The 16,424-nt window shown below is 57.0% G+C and overlaps 6 protein-coding genes across 11 annotated transcripts in view; 4 read left to right on the top strand and 2 right to left on the bottom strand.

The window, feature by feature from the left end:
* LOC109543461 (fatty acyl-CoA reductase 1) overlaps positions 1-1,636 on the bottom strand; it is a gene marked incomplete in the record, with an annotated part of 3,475 nt that extends 1,839 nt beyond the window's left edge. The window contains 2 exon segments of the mRNA XM_048662909.1: positions 1-384; positions 1,557-1,636. Of these exon segments, the coding sequence (XP_048518866.1) occupies positions 1-384; positions 1,557-1,605 (433 nt within the window).
* Positions 384-4,133, top strand: LOC109543470 (dynein axonemal intermediate chain 7). 3 transcript variants are annotated; one of them, XM_048662905.1, is made up of 18 exons: positions 384-672; positions 727-805; positions 855-918; positions 974-1,057; positions 1,112-1,250; positions 1,310-1,631; positions 1,687-1,758; positions 1,812-2,011; positions 2,061-2,227; positions 2,286-2,483; positions 2,536-2,700; positions 2,754-2,928; positions 2,989-3,204; positions 3,255-3,408; positions 3,472-3,532; positions 3,586-3,749; positions 3,806-3,907; positions 3,960-4,133. In XM_048662905.1, exons 1-18 carry the CDS (start codon positions 446-448, stop codon positions 4,095-4,097), a joined length of 2,727 nt encoding a protein of 908 aa, XP_048518862.1. In that variant the 5' UTR covers positions 384-445; the 3' UTR covers positions 4,098-4,133. The 3 variants fall into 3 exon arrangements, with proteins under 3 accessions (XP_048518862.1, XP_048518861.1, XP_048518863.1); XM_048662904.1 differs by having other exon boundaries at positions 3,806-4,133; XM_048662906.1 differs by lacking the exons at positions 727-805; positions 855-918; positions 974-1,057 and having other exon boundaries at positions 619-672; positions 1,156-1,250; positions 3,806-4,133.
* A 181-nt stretch (positions 4,134-4,314) lies between these two features.
* LOC109543468 (max-binding protein MNT) lies at positions 4,315-8,970 on the top strand. Its single transcript, XM_019913202.2, has 9 exons — positions 4,315-4,693; positions 6,280-6,462; positions 6,712-6,835; positions 6,951-7,175; positions 7,240-7,381; positions 7,435-7,644; positions 7,705-7,957; positions 8,011-8,170; positions 8,233-8,970. Exons 2-9 carry the CDS (start codon positions 6,316-6,318, stop codon positions 8,331-8,333), a joined length of 1,362 nt encoding a protein of 453 aa, XP_019768761.2. The 5' UTR covers positions 4,315-4,693; positions 6,280-6,315; the 3' UTR covers positions 8,334-8,970.
* A 1,626-nt stretch (positions 8,971-10,596) lies between these two features.
* LOC109543469 (adiponectin receptor protein) lies at positions 10,597-13,281 on the bottom strand. Of its 4 annotated transcripts, none has more exons than XM_019913206.2 (8): positions 13,105-13,281; positions 12,731-12,883; positions 12,396-12,495; positions 12,034-12,158; positions 11,842-11,974; positions 11,536-11,786; positions 11,271-11,486; positions 10,597-11,211 (listed from the first exon to the last, which is right to left on the bottom strand). In XM_019913206.2, exons 2-8 carry the CDS (start codon positions 12,869-12,871, stop codon positions 11,002-11,004), a joined length of 1,176 nt encoding a protein of 391 aa, XP_019768765.1. In that variant the 5' UTR covers positions 12,872-12,883; positions 13,105-13,281; the 3' UTR covers positions 10,597-11,001. The 4 variants fall into 4 exon arrangements, with proteins under 4 accessions (XP_019768765.1, XP_019768763.1, XP_019768764.1 ...); XM_019913204.2 differs by having other exon boundaries at positions 12,034-12,182; XM_019913205.2 differs by having other exon boundaries at positions 12,390-12,495.
* A 214-nt stretch (positions 13,282-13,495) lies between these two features.
* On the top strand, positions 13,496-14,297 carry LOC109543477 (peptidoglycan-recognition protein 2). Its single transcript, XM_019913215.2, has 3 exons — positions 13,496-13,830; positions 13,889-14,007; positions 14,059-14,297. The coding sequence occupies exons 1-3, from the start codon at positions 13,553-13,555 to the stop codon at positions 14,250-14,252; spliced, it is 591 nt and encodes a 196-aa protein (XP_019768774.2). The 5' UTR covers positions 13,496-13,552; the 3' UTR covers positions 14,253-14,297.
* Positions 14,298-14,469: 172 nt separating this feature from the next.
* Positions 14,470-16,424, top strand: part of LOC125503127 (ATP-dependent RNA helicase DHX8-like) — a 7,272-nt gene continuing 5,317 nt past the window's right edge. Inside the window, 2 exon segments of the mRNA XM_048663060.1 lie at positions 14,470-14,673; positions 14,735-15,118. Coding sequence (XP_048519017.1) covers positions 14,580-14,673; positions 14,735-15,118 — 478 coding nt within the window. The 5' untranslated portion in view covers positions 14,470-14,579.

The raw sequence follows: 16,424 nt of genomic DNA on the forward strand, positions 1-16,424 counted from the left end.
CGGGCTGCGCCCCTTCTTGGGGCGCAGCAGCACGAAGATGCGCGCCACGTCGGGGCAGCTGCGCAGCAGCTTCTCGATCAGCACCTTGCCAATGAAGCCCGAGCCGCCCGTGATGAAGACGTTCTTGCCGCCGAAGTACTGCGGGATTGGAACGCTTGCGTCCGCCATGCTGGAGCAGCGTCGAGTGCGGCCCGGACTGGCGCGCCCGCTCAGCCCCCATTTGCATACAATGGCCATTCAAATCGGATTGCAAAACATGCGCGCTCCTTGGCCCCCATTTGCGTAGATCAGTCGCCCGGACTTTTGGCCCCTTTGGACCTGGGGGGTCAATGACCCGCCCTGGACGGGATGGTGGATGCGCCTGCGACCAGCTGGTGGCTGCGCCTGAAATCAAGTGTCATTTTGAGTGTCGCTGTCACTGCGTTCAAACGTCAACTGGCGCAGCATGGGCAAGAAGGCCAAAAGGCGCGCGCCTGCGCGCGAAGAAACCCAAACAACCCCGGAGGAGGACCAGGGAAGTTCGCTCCAGCCCCCTGAGGGCGATGGGCCCGGACAGGGCAGCACTTTGCCCGAACCTCCGACCCCAGGGGGCCCCCAGGACGCGCCCAAACGCCCCAAGCGGCAGAGCGCGCTCCCAGGCCAAGCGACAGCTGACAGCAACCGCCCCTCCAGGTACCCGAAGCGCCCCCGCTGCGCCAGCGCGTAAAGTTTCCCTGCCCCCTTTAGAAACTCGGATTTGTCCTCGGACTCGAGCGAAAACGCGGAAGAAACACCGTCAGAGACCAGGGAGCGGAAGTCACTCAAGGTCCCCACCCATCTACCTGCCTGCGGGCGCTAAAACCCCCTCCTTGCAGGGCGCCAAGCAGAAGCAGAAGGAGGCGAAAAAAGCGGCGAAAAAGGGGCGCAAGCCCCCCAAAGGTCTGTCGACCCAAAACCTCGAACTAACTAGCTAAACCGGCGCTCACCTCCACAGCCAAGGAGGAGAAGCCGGGCGACGGCGCCCCTGGAGAGCTGAAGAAGCGTCTGGACGAGCTGAAGAAGGCCGCCCGCGACCTGGGTCACGACCCCCTTAACCCCCAAGGGAACCCCTAATTCTTCCCCCTTTTTTTAGGAGTGGACGACGCCCTGCTCGCCACTAACGTTGCCCTGTTGCAGGCGCCCAAGAAGAAATCCTCCAAGAAGGACAAGGCGAAAATGAGCGCGGAGGTGGCCGAGAAGCTCAAGGCCGACATGGAGGCGCAAGCCAAAAGGTCAGCCAGGCCAAGCCCTGGGGGACCCCACCCTAACCGCCCCCCCCCCCACTTTGCAGGCTGGAGGAGCTGATCCAGAGGAAAAAGGAGGAGGATCGCCTGGCGGCGATCGAGAAGGACAAGCGCGAGACCCTGGAGCAGGGCTGGCGCGAGGAGCAGCTGCAGGAGACCCAGGAGCAGATCCGGGCCATCCTGGACCACCACGCCCTCAGCGGCCAGCAGGAGAAGGCGGTGATCGACTGGAAGAACTACCTGGAGTGCGGCAAGCTGCCCAGCCCGGCCATGTGCGACCAGATGAACACCTACCTCCATCTATGGGCGCTCGACCTGGACACCACCACCATCGAGGGCGCATCCGCCCGCACGTCCGACGCCATTCAGGTGCGCAGCACCCAATGCTTCACCCACCCAACCGTCAAACGTCAAATGTTGACAGCTCATGGACGCCCTGGACGAGCTGATTGACACCAGTCATCCGACGGACCCAAAGTTGGCCAACTGGAAATGGGTACGCCCACCAAAAAAAACCGAACCGACCAATCAGCGTCGCTTCCTTGACAGATCGGCGGACTGTTCCGCCAATACCAGGCGGCCAGCCTGGACGTGGCCACCTACCGGCTGCTGCGCAACGTCGAGCACAACCTCAATCGCCTCAACATCGCGACGGCGGACTTCCACTTCAAGGACGACCACGTCACTATGAGCCTCTGGCTCAGAGTGATGCTCCCCGTGCCGCTCCCCAACCCGCGCCGACCACCCAAGTAACCCCCACCCCACACCCAGTTCGCCCAATCACTAAACCGATTGCAGGCCACGCCCCGACATCGCGTTCGAGCCCCTGCAGATGGCCGCCCTGCTGCCGCCCACCGTCGACTGCGACGGCGCCGCCATCCGCGCCATGTACCAGAAGTACGACCATCTGAGCGACCTGAGCGCCACCTATGCGCTGCCGCCAGCACCTCCGGACTATGCCATGGGTGGGGGACCAGAGACACTGTTCACTTGCCGCGCCCCTATTCATCCCCGCTGTTTCAGACCTGCTGGCCATCATCAGGAAGGAGTGGCGCGTCCAGCTGCAGTACAAGTACGACAACCGCGACGATCCAGCAAAAACAGTCGCTAGGCAGGAGAATGTTGAGTGGCAAGTGGGGGAGGAGGAGCCGGGGGAAATCCCAGTGGTGCCCTTCAAGCAGCTGAAGCCCACCGCCAGCGACCACGCCCTGTGGGTGGAAGGTACCCGCCCCTTAGGCGGCCACGCCCGTTTCTAGCCCCGCCCCCTTTCCAGACCAGCTGTACGAGGCCGCCAGGCAAAACATGCGCGTGGACGCGCCCGATCACGTGATCAATCTGCGGCGCCTGGTGATCCTGGGCGGGGTTTTCCACCTGAACCTGCTGGCGCAGCCGCCGCAACCGCAGGACTTCGTCACCATGGACCTGACACTCACCACCCGTAAGGCCCCGCGCGTGTCTAGACCGGATGGTGGATGCGCCCCCTTTTCACAGTGTCCCTGCCCAAACAGCTGGAAACGCTGCCCTTCCGGGTGGTCTACACCCCCTACGTTCCCGCGGAGGCTCCCAGCAGCTCGTCGACCAGCGTGCGCAAGCTGCCCGAGGAGCTGGAGGAGGAGCAGAAGCGGCAGGAGGAGGAGCTGGACAAGCTGATCGCCATCAGCCTGAAGTAGGGCGCGGGTTGCGCGCGTAGATGGCGCTGGGGCAGTCACGCTGGGGTGTTTTGCAGGTGGCCGCCGCATGTGATTTTTCTGGAACTGCCGGTGGTGTGCCGGTGGGACGACGCCACCAACCAGTGGTCGACTGCGGAGATTCACGACGTGAAGCACAACGAGGACAAGTGCACGTTGAGCTTCCGCACCGGGGTGTTTGGCGTCTACGGGTTGGCCACCTGCCGCTACGCCAACCTGCCGTTTCAAGCCTACGACATCAAGCCCGAGATGGAGTGAGTGGCACCTATGCGCTAGGCAACCAGTAACACATGCTGTCCGCTAGCGAGTCGGTGACAGTGCAACTGACAGCCGCCATCCTGATGCTGGAGTTCAACGTCAAAAACGGCCTGATCGCCATCACGCAGCTGCAGAACAGCCCCAACATGACGCTGCAGGACTCCGTGGGACTTTATATGAAGCTGCATCGGCTCAAGCGGGTAAATAATTAGATAAATATTAGTAATAATAATAATAATAAATAAACCTGGTGCTTGTTGCAGCTGATGAAGGAGGCAGGCATCGACATTTTCCCCAGCTTTGACGCCTTTTGCTACGTGGACGGTAGGTGGCGCCCACTTGCCCGCCCTCTAATCTGTCATTCCGCTGTTTGACAGGCTGCAGCGAGAAGCAGTGGCCGATGGAGCAGCACCTCTACTTCAACGTGGCGCAGATTTCCGGCTGTTTCAATTTTGCGTGGTCGCGCTGGAACCTGCAGGCGGGCAGGCGCAAAATCGTCCTGCAAATGCGCCCCTACGCCCCCGATAAGGGCAGCAAACAGGTGCGGAATTGCGTTTTTCCCGCTGGGTGGGACTGAGGGTGTATTGCTGGTTGCAGAAGAACCATCAGACGCTGCTGGTGACGCCGCTGCGCGCCGCCTTCATCGATTGCACCGAAGTCAGCCAGGCGTTCAACGAGCAGGAGGTGGAGTCGTTGAAGGTGAGCGATGCGCCCATCACCTGTCTGTCAGTCAGTGACAGTGTTTTGGCAGTTCTGCGCAGACCTGTACCACTTGATGGCGACCACCAGTGGCATCTTCGTGCGCAACAAGGTGCGCAGCGCCTGTCCGCTCAACGTGCACGCGCTGGCGCAGCTGCTGCTCTCCATCCGCGTGCTCAGCTTCTCCTAGAAACCAGCCAGAAATAAAAAACACTGTTGCAAGCAATGGGGCGTTTTCATTGCATCAAAAATGCCATAACTATTATTGTGCTGGGGCCCGTGCCGACAAGCTGGCAAGCGCGCCTTTGCGCCGACCTCGAGCGGTTGGCGGCGTTGCCGCGCCGATTTATCGATGCAAACGTGGTGACGGCGCGCGGATCGGGGCTGCGGCGCATTGGAAACCGCGCACCACCAGACCTCGGACACGCGGTAGTTCCCCGCTCCGCCCCGCGGCCCCCTGCGCCAGAGCCACGCCAAATGTTGATCGTTTGATTCACACAATTCAGTCCTGGTCCGATTTCCGCGGCGAAAATACCGAAGTTCCGCACGCGACGCCACCACGGTCCCCCCATGGGCTTCCATTAGGCGGAAGAGTCACGCAGCACCTGAGGAGGGCCGCCCTTCTGACGGAACCGCGCCGCCCCGCTCCCATTGGTCGATACGGGCAGTGCCAGTGCACGTGACCGGGCGCCCGAAGCTGGCCGCTTTGGCTCGCCCCAGTCCCAGGTGGCTTTGGATCCGACCGAAACTGGCCTGACGCTGCGCTGACACCCGCTTGACGTGCAGGTAAGCTGCGCCACCACAAAGGGCTCCAAAACAGCGCGTGCAGCGGGGTGCTGGCTGGCATGTGACGTTGCATGTGCTTGCGTCTGATTGGCTGGCGCCTGCCTGCCAGCGGGGCCCGCTGCCCAACCCCAGCCGTCTGGCCAAATCGCAGCGAAAATCCGCTAGACACAACGATGCCTGCAACGTGTCCTTATTATGGGCGACGTGATGGGCGCTGTTGCCGGCTCCCCCTGCTCGCTTTGCCACTCCTTTCGCAACCCGCCGCCTCCGATGTGACCACTTGTTATCAAAGTCGCCCCTTTTCGCGCCACCCTCGTAGCAAACAGCCCGCTTTTGCACCACGTTCCTTTGTCCTCAGGCGTGTCGGCGGCTCGCCGACCCAAAACGGCTAAAAATGCGCTTTTCTTTGTTTGTCCACGCCCGATCGATCCTTGTTGGCAGCAATTAGTGTCCCTGGGTGGGGGGCGGCGCTGCGAAAGTGGCGCAAACCCGCCACGCCCCCTAAACTGCAATCTGCGGCCGCGATTGACCTCTAAAAGTACCGCCGCTGACCTGATCGCGACCTCATCCTGACCAATTGCCAAGGAAAAAACCGGCAGCCAAACCGCGCCAGGCGCCCAGCTGCTCCCAGGTCGTTGACCTGCGCCAGCACCCGGCGGCAACGTCGCCTCCTATGCCCAGTTGTCATAGTGACAGTTGACATAGTCAGACGTCGCCTTTGACTGACAGTTTTGTTGACTTTTGCCTCTCAACTCCCGTGACGTTGCGCCGACCACTGACAGCTTCCATTGCTCGGCCCAGATTGCCGCCTGTCACTTTGACAGTGCAGTTGGCGCTTTCCAGTCAAAGTGCGACTGCAACAACAGTCAATTATTGTGACACCCGCATACTTTCGCGCAAAGGTCAGTTCGCACAGCGGCCACGTTGCCACATTGCGGCCCGCGCGCATGCAAATCGCGGCCATTGTTCCGGTTTTTCCTGCTCATAGCAGGCCTGAGCCCAAAAAAAAACAAGTCCCGCAACAAGCGTGTCGATTGTCGCGTGGTCCCCGGGGTGGGGGGGCCACTCGAGCACGCTACAGTTGGCCAGCGTTGCCGCATCGGCGCCCAAGTCGCAGCTCGCGGGCACTGGGGCAAGAGTGGGGATCGATAGGTGCGTGTGTTTACGTGCGGTCGGGCAACAATGCGCGAGCACGCGGCGCGCCTTGCCCCCTGTTGCCAGCCGCAGCCACTTTTCCTCGGGCGTCCGAATTTCTTTGTTCTCCCCGAACCAACTCAATACTGCCGAGCCATTCTCGCCCCCCACTCCGGCCGCTGAACACGTGCAGCGCGCCACTGTTGCCGGCCGATTTCACTCCAAACGCACGCCGCCCTGTTTAGTTTGGGTGGCAACGGCGCAACTGCAGGTGTTGATCGGGCACTGTTTATCAATGCGCGACGGGGCGGCAACGCCGCCGCCAAGGTGCAAGGTGGGCTGACCTTGCGGGCGGCGTTGCCGGCTCCTGCGTGCACTTGGTGGTGGCACGTGGTCGAAAGTGGCACAGTCCACGTGGGTTTCGCAATCGCAAAATCGTCAAACTGTTTCAGCCCGCGGTCGGTCCCAACAGCACTGTGCACGACAAAATGAGCCTCAACACCCTGCTGGAGGCGGCCAAGTACCTGGAATTGCAGGAACAGCGGAAAATAAGGGCCACCCAGGACACCGCCCTAGCGACGCCCAGGGCACCGCCCCCCATCGCCACAGCCGCCCCTTCGCCCGTGCACACTGTGGTAAGTTCGCAGCTGATTGGGGGGGTTCCCCTCTGGGGAGACCATTTTTCGCTCTAATAGAGGGCGTGGCGCGGGGGAATTTTGCGCCGATTGGGCCCCGATTTCAATTTTCCCCACCCGGGGGGGGGTCCAGTGACAGGTTGCCGTCATCCAATCTGCGTTTCACGCAGCCGATTGGCCGGGAACATTTTTTTTTTGGTTAATCAATTCCGGATGGGGGCGTGGTCATTTCACGATCATTTTTTGCAGACCACCCAAGCCTTCGACGTGCAGAGTTGCGCGCCCAACGTCCAGCAGCAGCCGCCCCCGGCCGCCCAAACCGTGGTCATTTCCAGCAGCAACATTTCCTCCACCCTCCTGCAGCGCATACATTGTAAGTCGCCCTTAATCGACGTCAATGTTTTGACTCATGTCATGTCATGTCAATATTTTGACTCATGTCATGTCATGTCAATGTTTTGACTCATGTCATGTCAATGTTTTGACAGCTCCGATCACCTACGCTTCAGTATCGCCGACAGTTGTGGGGGCCCAGCCAGCAAGCACGTCAATCAGGAAGGAGCAGGATGGGCACATTTCCAGCACGACGATGACGCAGAGCCAGCGACGCGCCATGCAAAACTCGTTTGACATCATGAACCCGCTGGTGATCGACGAGGCCGCGCCCACCGAGCAGAAAAAGTACAAACAGCCGCCGATGGTGTTTCGATCAGGTGAGTGACGGCAGCCGGCGTGGGCGTGGCATTGATTGACCGGGGGGGGCGTGGCTTGTTGCAGGCACGCGCGAAGTACACAACAAGCTGGAGAAATGCAGGCGTGCCCACTTGAAGGAGTGCTTCGACGCGCTGAAGAAACAGCTGCCCAACAATGGGGAGGAGAAGAAAACGTCGAATTTGAGCATCCTGCATTCGGCTTTGAAGTGAGTGGTTTGGTGGAGGTGGATGGGGGCGCCCTCTAGACCCGGTTTTCCAGGTACATCCAGGCGTTGAAGCGGCGCGAAGCCGAGCTCGAGCAAGAGCTGGAGCAGTTGGCGCGCCAAAAAATGAACAACCAGCAGCGGCTCGCCGCACTTAAGAAGGAATGCCATCTGGACCATCTGGATTTTTCCAATCTGATGCCGGAGATCCCGTCGAGCACCAGCAGTCTCAGTCTGAGCGAGGCCGCCAACAGTCCGAGCGCCAGGTCAGTTGACGCGCGCCGTCCCCATTGACTTTTACTGACGTTGACACTCCAATCTGCCAGCACGTCATCGATGAGCCCGAACGCGTTCAGTCCGAGCTTCGCGTCTGCGCCGGAGTCGTTTTGCGACGACGTTGGCAACGATGTCACCATCCCTACTCCCGGCAGTGTGGCATCGGGCGTGTCCAGCTCGGGGCTTCTAGCCGAGGTGAGCGCCACCTCTGTGATAAATCAGCCAACCTCTGTGATAGCGGCTGCGCACGGCGACAGCAAACTTTCCATTCCCATTCTGGGCAAGCCCATTGCGAGCAAAGAGGTGAGTGTGCGCACAACGCGCCTGCGGCCGAGAACTAACGGTTGCTGCGCTAGGTGGCGCCAGCCAGCGGCATATCAGTGCTGCCAATGACCGGCTACCCAGTGAATCAGGGCCTCGTGCTGCAGAAGGTCGCCATCGTGCCCCATAAGGGGCTGTCGGAGCTCACGCCCCTGGTCTCCACCCACTTCATCACCACGCCTCAGCAGCTAAACGGTAGTGGTGGCCTCAGGCAATGGGCCCCGCCCACAATCTAATCGGTTCGTTCTGATTGGCAGGCATCAATGGACAGATCAGTGGCAAGGTCGTGCCATTGACGCAGTACATCGTTAAGCCGATGGTGGTGGTCAGTTCGGCCAATCAGCGCCCCAGCAGCTAGTGGCCGTCGCTGTAGCAGGGGTTTTTGAATGGGAATTTCGAGCGATCCTGATTGGGTGGACGATAATGACGACGACGGCGCCAACTGGGGAAAATGCGACGGACTCGGTGCATGGGGACCAACAGTTTTGACAGTTGACTGTTCAAGTCAAGCCGATTGGATGATTTCCCGGCAGGCGGCGCAAGAAAAATTACGAAGTGTTTCGACTGATTCGGTGGGGCGACCGCCGGTCGCCCCCCCAGGGCAAAATCAAACCCAATTCATTTCCCGTCTACAGTATCATCAAATAGTATTTCAATACTCGTTTTTAAGTTACAGAATCCATTCTCTTTTAGTGTTTAGTGTACGTACTCGGCCAGGTGTTCCTTGGCATGGGACCGATCTCCTTAAGTGTTTAAGTTACTTAGCTCTATATATTGACAAACAAAAAAATCCAACCGTAGAATTAGTGTTCGACTGTGAACTGTGTAAATATGTAAACTAGTCTTTTATTGTAAATAGGAGTCACTGTTGTAAATACGCCCTTTCAACAATAATGTACAAACCAAGCGATTTAGGAGAGTTATTATAATTGTACATTTATTTTCCGCGCTCGGGCCGCTTTAGGACCGAGCGAATAGAGAAGTCTGCAAGTCTACACTAGTGTTTAAGTCGCTGTCCTGAATTACCCGCTGTTCCCCTGCGGCGTCTTCGCGAAGTTCCTGTCAGCGCCACCAACGCTCAAACGTCAAAGGGCCGCTTTTTCGCGCTTTTGGGCCCCAAACGGCTTTTAATAGGTAGATTTATTATTATTTATATTAGATAATAGGTAGAGGGGCCCCTAATTTTACCTGCGACCGTTCCACCCGCACGCAAGACCTCACGAAAACTTGCCCGAAAAGCGGCAATAATCGCCGAAAAAAACGTCACTTACCCAACAGGTAAGGCCCCAGAGGCTCCGGACTGTTCCAGGCTCCCATCACAGCCACCATTTCAGCAGAAAACAGGATTTTCCCCGAAAAAACACACTCACTGGCACCAACACTGACGTCTGTCGCTCAACCGCAAGCACGCTTCCGATTACGCGCATCCGCGGCGCCATCTAGCAGCGGCCGAAAACACCGAAATTAGTGTGATCCGAACGCAAATTTTTCCGAAATTGGGTGGATTTTTCGCAAAAAAAACAGGAAAACTGGAATTTCTTTGCGAAAACAAGGGAAATTTACGTGTTTTTTTCGTGGGGGGTGAATTCACGAGCAAAACCGTTTAAAACTGCAAGATTTGAATTAAACCCCCTGGAAAACTTGGCTAAAAAAATCGACAAATTGCCTCAGGCCTCAAATTAACGGGGGCGCATCCACCAGTCGGCGTAGAAACAACAGGAAATCTTGCTAAAACCGGTGAAAAACTAGTCAAAATGGCGCAATGTTGCAACAGTTAAACCCCCACCGGCTTCTGACTGTTTTAGGCCTTTTTTCCAGGAAACAAGAGGCTTTTTCCCGAAAAAACACACTCATTTGCACCAACAGTGAGGCGTTCGAAATGTCCGTCGTCTTTGGAAAAACTGTTCAAAATCGCCACATTTCGATAAAAAAAAACCCAGTAAAAACTTGAGAAAAATCCCAAAAATTCCCCAGCGCTCATTAACACATTAAATGGGGGGCATTCGCCATTTAATCCTGAGAAACTAGTCAATCGGGCAATGTTGACTGTTACGGGCCCTGATTGAGCAGGAAACTATTTTTTTCCCGAAAACGTTTCCGATCGATCGGCGCCATCTAGGAGCAGCGGACGAAACCAAAAACACCGGGTTTTGAAATGCAAATGGGGCCCGACTGGGGGGCCGTTGTGCCCCCCAACTGCCACTGGGACGACGATTGTCGTTGTGGTGCTCCAAGGGCAAAAAACCCGCGCCTAAAGACTCCACGCCCGCACGGCATCAGGGCAACTTTCAAAAAAACTGACAAATTCGCTTAAAAGTAAGTGCTTTACTCACCCCCAGGGGCTCCTGCCTGCCTTCAGTTGAGCAAAAAACAGCTTTTGTGCCCGCAAAAACACCCGCACTTGTACCAACACTGACGTCTGTCACTCAACCGCAAACAAAAGCCAAACGATTCCAACCTCCGGCCACATCGGCGCCATCTGGCGGCAGCTGCGGAAACCGGGAACACTGTGATTCAAACGCGAATTTTTCCGCAAAAACCCTCGAAATTTCCTGAAAGAGAAAACTTGGGGTCAAAATTGGGATCTTACTGGGGATAATTTCGTTTTTTTTGACAGCAACTAACTGATAAAGAGTTTTATTGATAACATTACAAACCCCTATAGCCCTCCCCAGCCCCTTCAGGGGCCTACGCGTTAACACGCAAAAACAACAGAAAATTAACAGTTAAGTAAACCGACCGGGCACGAAAATGCGCCCTACTGAAGAGCAAAATACAGTTTAGTCCCTACCTCCTACCTAAAGCCAGGGCGGATAGTGGATACCGACGCGCGCCCCCTATTTTAAACAGCTCGACAAGAATTGAAGGTTTTTAATGATGGAATTTGCCTGTGAAAGTCCGCCGCCCTTTCGCCTGTACAAGATCACAAAATAGTCCAAATCGGGCTCAAACATCCGGGGTAAAAACTTCTTTGGTTCCCTGTGTTAGTACAAATATATCTATATTGTGGGGTGAGCAGTCCTGCTCTAGTAGATCAGCTGATCGGTGATCTCACATTGGCCGATCGTGACGCGATGCATGGCCATCTCCGATATGCCGTGGTAGTGAACCAGCGCCCCGCCCAGCACAAACACGTGGAAGATCTGGTGCGAGTGGAACCAGATGTCGAACTTGCCGGGGAACCAGCGCTCCGGCACGCGCAGGGCGTAGAGCATCGCGCCCATTATGTAGAGAACCTGCCGGAGGAAACCGGCGGGTTTGAGCATGGCGCGCGCCCAGGGAACCGATCACTCACCCCCATCAGAATCAGCCATCCCAGCGACTTTTGGCTCACGTGGGTGAACCAGCCCTCCACCACGCCGAAATGGATGGCGGGGATGATGCCGCTCAGCCCAAAGGTCATGAAGACTGCGGCCCTAAAGGGGCGCCAGCCCGACTCGGAGAACTTGTCCCACAGGGACACCATGATGCTGGTGATCCCCAGCGCGCACACCACCGACAAGTAGATCACCTACGGTTCCCCGATTAGTGCGGATCGCGTCGCCTAGACGTCGACTCACCTTGGGCTTGAAGTGACAGTAGAAGCCGTAGTAGAGCCACGGCACGAAGCTGCCCATGATCAGCAGGGCGATGCCGCAATAGTCCAGCTTGGAGAACAGCTTGCCGACGAACTGCGAATGGCAATTGACCGTGTGGAACATGAAGGAGAACCCCAGGCAGATGATGGCGCCGGCGAAGAACGCCCCAAACACGATCTTCTCCTGCAGCTCGATCTCCAGCGTGGGCCGCATCAGGAAATAGATGGCAATTCCTGCAAGGGGCACACAAATCAATCCCCCAACCGGGTCAAACGCCGCGCAAATTACCGATGAAAGCCACACATCCCAGCATGTGCGTCCAGATGTTCCCAGTTTCGGTGTGGATGCGGAAAATGCTGCGAAAACACTCCCGGAAGCTGGGCAAGGGCGGCCGATGGCCGCGCTGCAAAAAGTCGTTGTCCTGCAACAAGCCCCGCCCCCCGTTACAACCCGGCCAATCGCGTCGCTGGCCCCGCCTACCTGCAGCCAATCGGGCAAGTGGTGGAAGTGGCGCACGCTCCAGCCCACTGCGATCATCTTTCGCACCACGTGCTCGGCCTGCGTTGCCGCACTGTGCGCCAGCGTGCTGATGTCGAGCTCGTCGCCTGAAAATTTCGGCAACAAGGCGGCTAGTTGAGTGATTGGGGTGGTTCGGGTGGGCGAGGGGCAGACAGAAGAGAAAACCTGGTTTAGTGATTATGCGAAACAAACACCGCGGGGACACTGGGGGGCGAGGAGAACGAGCGGAGGGGGCGCGCGAGCTTCAGAACGCTCAGAAACCGCAAACAGTTGCAGGGAGGCGGACAGTACGAGGGAAATAGCCAACACTACTCTACCTGTACCTAGCACGGCGGCCTTGAGGACGTCACTCATCTCGGAGTCCAGCACGTTCTCGTCCTCCGGAGTGGAGGGCAACGGGCACCCCACACAGTCCTCCTCCACCTGCAACAACTTGCCTTCACTAAATGGCGGATGCGCCCCTAACTATCACTAAGCCCAAAAGTCACTCTGGGGTGATTCGGGCGCCCAATGGGGCGCACTCTAGTGCGCCACCCGCAGGGCCAACTCGAGCCCCAAAACGGAAAACCCAATAAAAACCCGAGAGCCGACTGAGCCGCATCGGCCTCCCCAAAACCTTCTGAAGCCCGATGAGACGAGGCTCTATGGAGGCACTCACCAGAGAATTGGCATCGTCCTCCAGCAGATCCTTGAACTCGGAGGCGATGGACTCGGACTCCGGGTCCCACAGCTTCCGCTGCCTGATGCCGCTGTGCTCCGTCTCAGTGAGCGAGTCTTCGGCGTCACTGTAATGGGACATCGCGCTGCGCTCCTGCAACAATCCCCCCCGTGAATTAGCGCAGCCCTACAGCGGAATGGGGACGGGGGGCTCCACCAACCAAGTCCCACACGCTGAGCATGGATGGGGGCTGGGCCAGCGGGGGCAAAGGTCAAAGTCGGCCGCAGCCCAACCGGTTTTGGGCCAATTGGCGGCGATAAGGAGCAGCTGGGGGCCAAAGTTTCCGCTGACCCCTGCTGATTGGGTTCACTCACCTGGAGCCTCACTGGGGGGAATCACCTCAATTGCGGGCCGGGCGGACTGGGGGGAGCGGATCGCACGAATCACTGGAACAATTTTGGGGCTTTTTGGGGCTTTTTTGAGTTTTTTACGAAAACGGCTGGGAAACTTTGTTAACTGCGCTCTTTCAACTGGGCTGCTGTCAGTGCCAACGCCAGCTGTCTGGGACTGGGGCCTGATGCTGTGGCAACGCCGCTGGGGGCGCGGTTCTTTGCAATTATCCAATTTTCCACCGGGAAAATCACGGGGAAAATCCCCCGGAAGCTTTTTCGGGGACGAAGGAATTTTTCGGCGATTTTCTGAAAAATAGCTGTGGAAAATGCGGCAGGCGTTAGGGAAACTGCGCGGATTTTCCCCCCATTTCAACCTGCAGATATCAGCAATAAATGCAAAGGTCATCGCGCTTCCAGCTGAGTTTGCACCATGAAAACTGCGTGTTTTTGCCTGCTTCTGGCGAGTTTAAGGGGCGCAGCCCCAGCGGAGCCCCCCAAGGTTGAGTGTACCAATTTGACGGTGAGCCGCGCGGATTGGGGCGCCCGGCGCCCCTTCGCGGTCGACTACAGCATCATACCAGTCAGGAACGTAGTCGTCCACCACACAGTCACCCCAGGCTGCTCCAGCGGCAGCCAATGCGCGGGCACCCTGCGCGAGATCCAGAACTTCCAGATCGACACCCTGGAGTTCCCGGACATCGGCTACAAGTAAGCCCCAGGGGCCCCCGGGCGCCCCAAAACAGCATTCACGAACGCAGTTTTCCAGCTTCATGATTGGCGGTGACGGGCGCGTGTACGAGGGCGCCGGCTGGCATAAAGTGGGCGCGCACACGCGCGGCTACAACACCAAATCCATCGGCGTCGCCTTCATCGGCAACTTCTCAGGTACCCCCGGTAGCGTGGCCGCCGCCCTGTTGCCAGCTCTGTGTGTTTCAGACGAGCGGCCCGACGCGGCCATGTTGCAGGCGCTGCGCCGCCTGCTGGCGTGCGGCGTTGCCATGGGCGAGCTGCACGAGCAGTACAGGCTGTTTGGGGGCCGCCAGGTGACCGCCACGGCCAGCCCGGGCAGTCGACTCTACGCCGAACTGAAAACCTGGCCCCACTTCACGCTGGACCCCCTTTCCAGCTAGAACTAGAAGCAAATAAACGCGGGTGTTGGCAACCCCGCTTTTGGACGTGTTCGTGTTTTATTTGCGGGGATTGTCGGGACGTCTGCTGGAGCAGCGTGTGGGTCGTCGTGGACCTGCGGTCTGAAAAAGGAGATTTTTTAAATTTAATTGCGCTGCAAATGAACGAGTTTGGGTTGGGTTGGGTTGGTTGAAGTCCTAGAAGCTAGAGGGCGTGGGCAAAGCCCCGCTTATAATATGTCAACAGAGAGTAGCGGCTGTCATTCAATTAGAGGTTAGTTGTTATTGAGTAGTGAAAACAAAGCGTTTTGGGGCCAAATTCCTCAAAAAATGGACGAAGTCGACAAACTAGAGTACCTCTCGCTGGTGTCCAAGGTGTGCACCGAGCTGGAGAACCATCTGGGCATGAACGACAAGGACTTGGGTGAGTAAACACGAGGGCCCCGCAGGGCTAAAGGCCCAGCGCTAAACCCGCACAATTTCAGCCGAATTCATCATCCACCTGTCCGAGAGCAACAACACGACCGAGTCGTTCAAGCGCGCCCTGCTGGAAAACGGGGCCGAATTCTCGGACTCCTTCATCGCGAACTTGCTGCGCATCATCCAGCACATGCGAGTGAAGAAGGGCCAGCCGGTCGCGGGCGCCCCCTTGAAGGAGACGCTGGCGTGCAAATTCCCGGGCCTGGCGCTGCCCAACGAGCCCCAAAAGCCGCTGAGCGAGCCGGAGAAGGACAGCGCGGTGGTGGCCGATCTCATGGCCCAGTTCGAGGCCGAAGCCCCATCGGCCAGCCACCGGCCTCCAGTCGAGCGCAAGCGGCAAAGGTACCAGTTTAAGTTTAGTTTTTTTCGAGCAAACCCGGCTTTAAAGCGCTGAACCAGCCAGTTGCGCTCACTCACTCTTTGCCTCGTAACTCGTTTATTTGGCGGAATTTTGCGAAAATTCCAGCAGCAGCTCAAAGGGCGAGTAATTAGGCAAAACTTTGCTGTCTACACTAAAAGCGCTGGCTGCAACCATTGGCGAGAAAACTGAGTGGGGATTTTGGGAAGTTGCCATCGTGGGCCTCGCCCAGCTACTGCACTCTTTCCCCCATAACTCTGCCAATTTCCAATATTTTGCCCCCGTGAATATTCCAGTGGGCAGGCAATTGCATTTGCGCTAAACTCGATGTCCGTGAAAATCCCCGTATCTTCACTCCTTTTGGAGATACGTGGCCTCAAAAACTGGCTAGTGCTACAGCTGCGTTTCTCCAATCAACCCTCACTCTTTCCCTCATAACTCGTTGAGGGCTGATAATTGCGCTTCGCGCTCCAAAGCCAGTTGAAGCCAATTCAATTGGCTACAAAAACTTGGTTTAGCGGAAAATCGATATCTGGAACCAGTTCCCGGGAAACTGAGGTTCTAACGTGAAGGACTTTGAGAGGACCTGAAGAGGTTGATGATGTCTGGAAGCGCACTCTTTGGGCCGGAACTCGGCTGATTTCACTCCGCAAGGTTCCGACACTTTAGTAGACGGCCCCAAGCGACTCGACGAGGTTTTAGAAATTAGAACAAAAATTGGAAAATTTTTGAACATTTTTTGAAAAAATTTTTTTTGCTTTTTCTGTATTTTTCACTTCCCAGGCCATTTTTGAGAAAAAAAGTGCCCTGGACTAAAAACGCGTTTCGGCTCCGTTTGGGCACAAGGTGAGGTTTAAGTTAGGAGGGCTCCAACTGTGTCCACATCAAGTCAGCGTCTTCTTTTGCTCCCAGCGTCCCCACTGTCCGCACCAGCGCAAAACCACTTTCCCAGGGGGATCGCAAATTTGATTCTCTATAACTCTAGTGTTTATGTTCGGGCCAATATCTGCAACGGTTTGGGAGATACGGGGCTTTGAAAGTTGACAAGCGCCAAACTCCCAAGCCTGTGCATCTCGCCATTCTTTTGCCCGTAACTTCGCCAATTCTCGCCATTTGCCCAATTGGCAAAAAGTTCTGATTAGCCGATAAAATTAGCGAAAAAATTTGTTTCAGGAGAAATATTGATATCGGTTACGGTTTTCGAGCTTGTGGAGTTTAAACTTTCCAAGAACTGACACGCTGGTGGCTGCGGCAACAGCGCTGTTTCCCTATGCGTTCGCAGGCGTATCAACATTTTTTCATTCCCAAATGCCTTTTCGCAAGCCCCAAAATGATTG

The sequence above is a fragment of the Dendroctonus ponderosae genome, unplaced genomic scaffold (assembly GCF_020466585.1).
Source record: "Dendroctonus ponderosae isolate FM_Combo_2020 unplaced genomic scaffold, Dpon_F_20191213v2 Dpon_F_20191213_12, whole genome shotgun sequence".
Classification (NCBI taxonomy): domain Eukaryota; kingdom Metazoa; phylum Arthropoda; class Insecta; order Coleoptera; family Curculionidae; genus Dendroctonus; species Dendroctonus ponderosae.

Bases quoted from the DNA above. Each gene is read 5' to 3' on its own strand.
- LOC109543470 (XM_048662904.1), top strand. From the start codon at position 446: ATGGGCAAGAAGGCCAAAAGGCGCGCGCCTGCGCGCGAAGAAACCCAA. The intron at 2,012-2,060 runs GTAACCCCCACC...AACCGATTGCAG, and splicing joins AACCCGCGCCGACCACCCAA to GCCACGCCCCGACATCGCGT. The intron at 3,533-3,585 runs GTAGGTGGCGCC...GCTGTTTGACAG, and splicing joins CGCCTTTTGCTACGTGGACG to GCTGCAGCGAGAAGCAGTGG.
- LOC109543468 (XM_019913202.2), top strand. From the start codon at position 6,316: ATGAGCCTCAACACCCTGCTGGAGGCGGCCAAGTACCTGGAATTGCAG. The intron at 6,463-6,711 runs GTAAGTTCGCAG...CATTTTTTGCAG, and splicing joins CTTCGCCCGTGCACACTGTG to ACCACCCAAGCCTTCGACGT. The intron at 7,958-8,010 runs GTGAGTGTGCGC...TTGCTGCGCTAG, and splicing joins AGCCCATTGCGAGCAAAGAG to GTGGCGCCAGCCAGCGGCAT.
- LOC109543477 (XM_019913215.2), top strand. From the start codon at position 13,553: ATGAAAACTGCGTGTTTTTGCCTGCTTCTGGCGAGTTTAAGGGGCGCA. The intron at 13,831-13,888 runs GTAAGCCCCAGG...GCAGTTTTCCAG, and splicing joins TTCCCGGACATCGGCTACAA to CTTCATGATTGGCGGTGACG. The intron at 14,008-14,058 runs GTACCCCCGGTA...TGTGTGTTTCAG, and splicing joins CTTCATCGGCAACTTCTCAG to ACGAGCGGCCCGACGCGGCC.
- LOC109543469 (XM_019913203.2), bottom strand. From the start codon at position 12,871: ATGTCCCATTACAGTGACGCCGAAGACTCGCTCACTGAGACGGAGCAC. The intron at 12,496-12,730 runs GTGAGTGCCTCC...AAGTTGTTGCAG, and splicing joins AGGACGATGCCAATTCTCTG to GTGGAGGAGGACTGTGTGGG. The intron at 11,212-11,270 runs GTGAGTGATCGG...TTCCTCCGGCAG, and splicing joins GATGGCTGATTCTGATGGGG to GTTCTCTACATAATGGGCGC.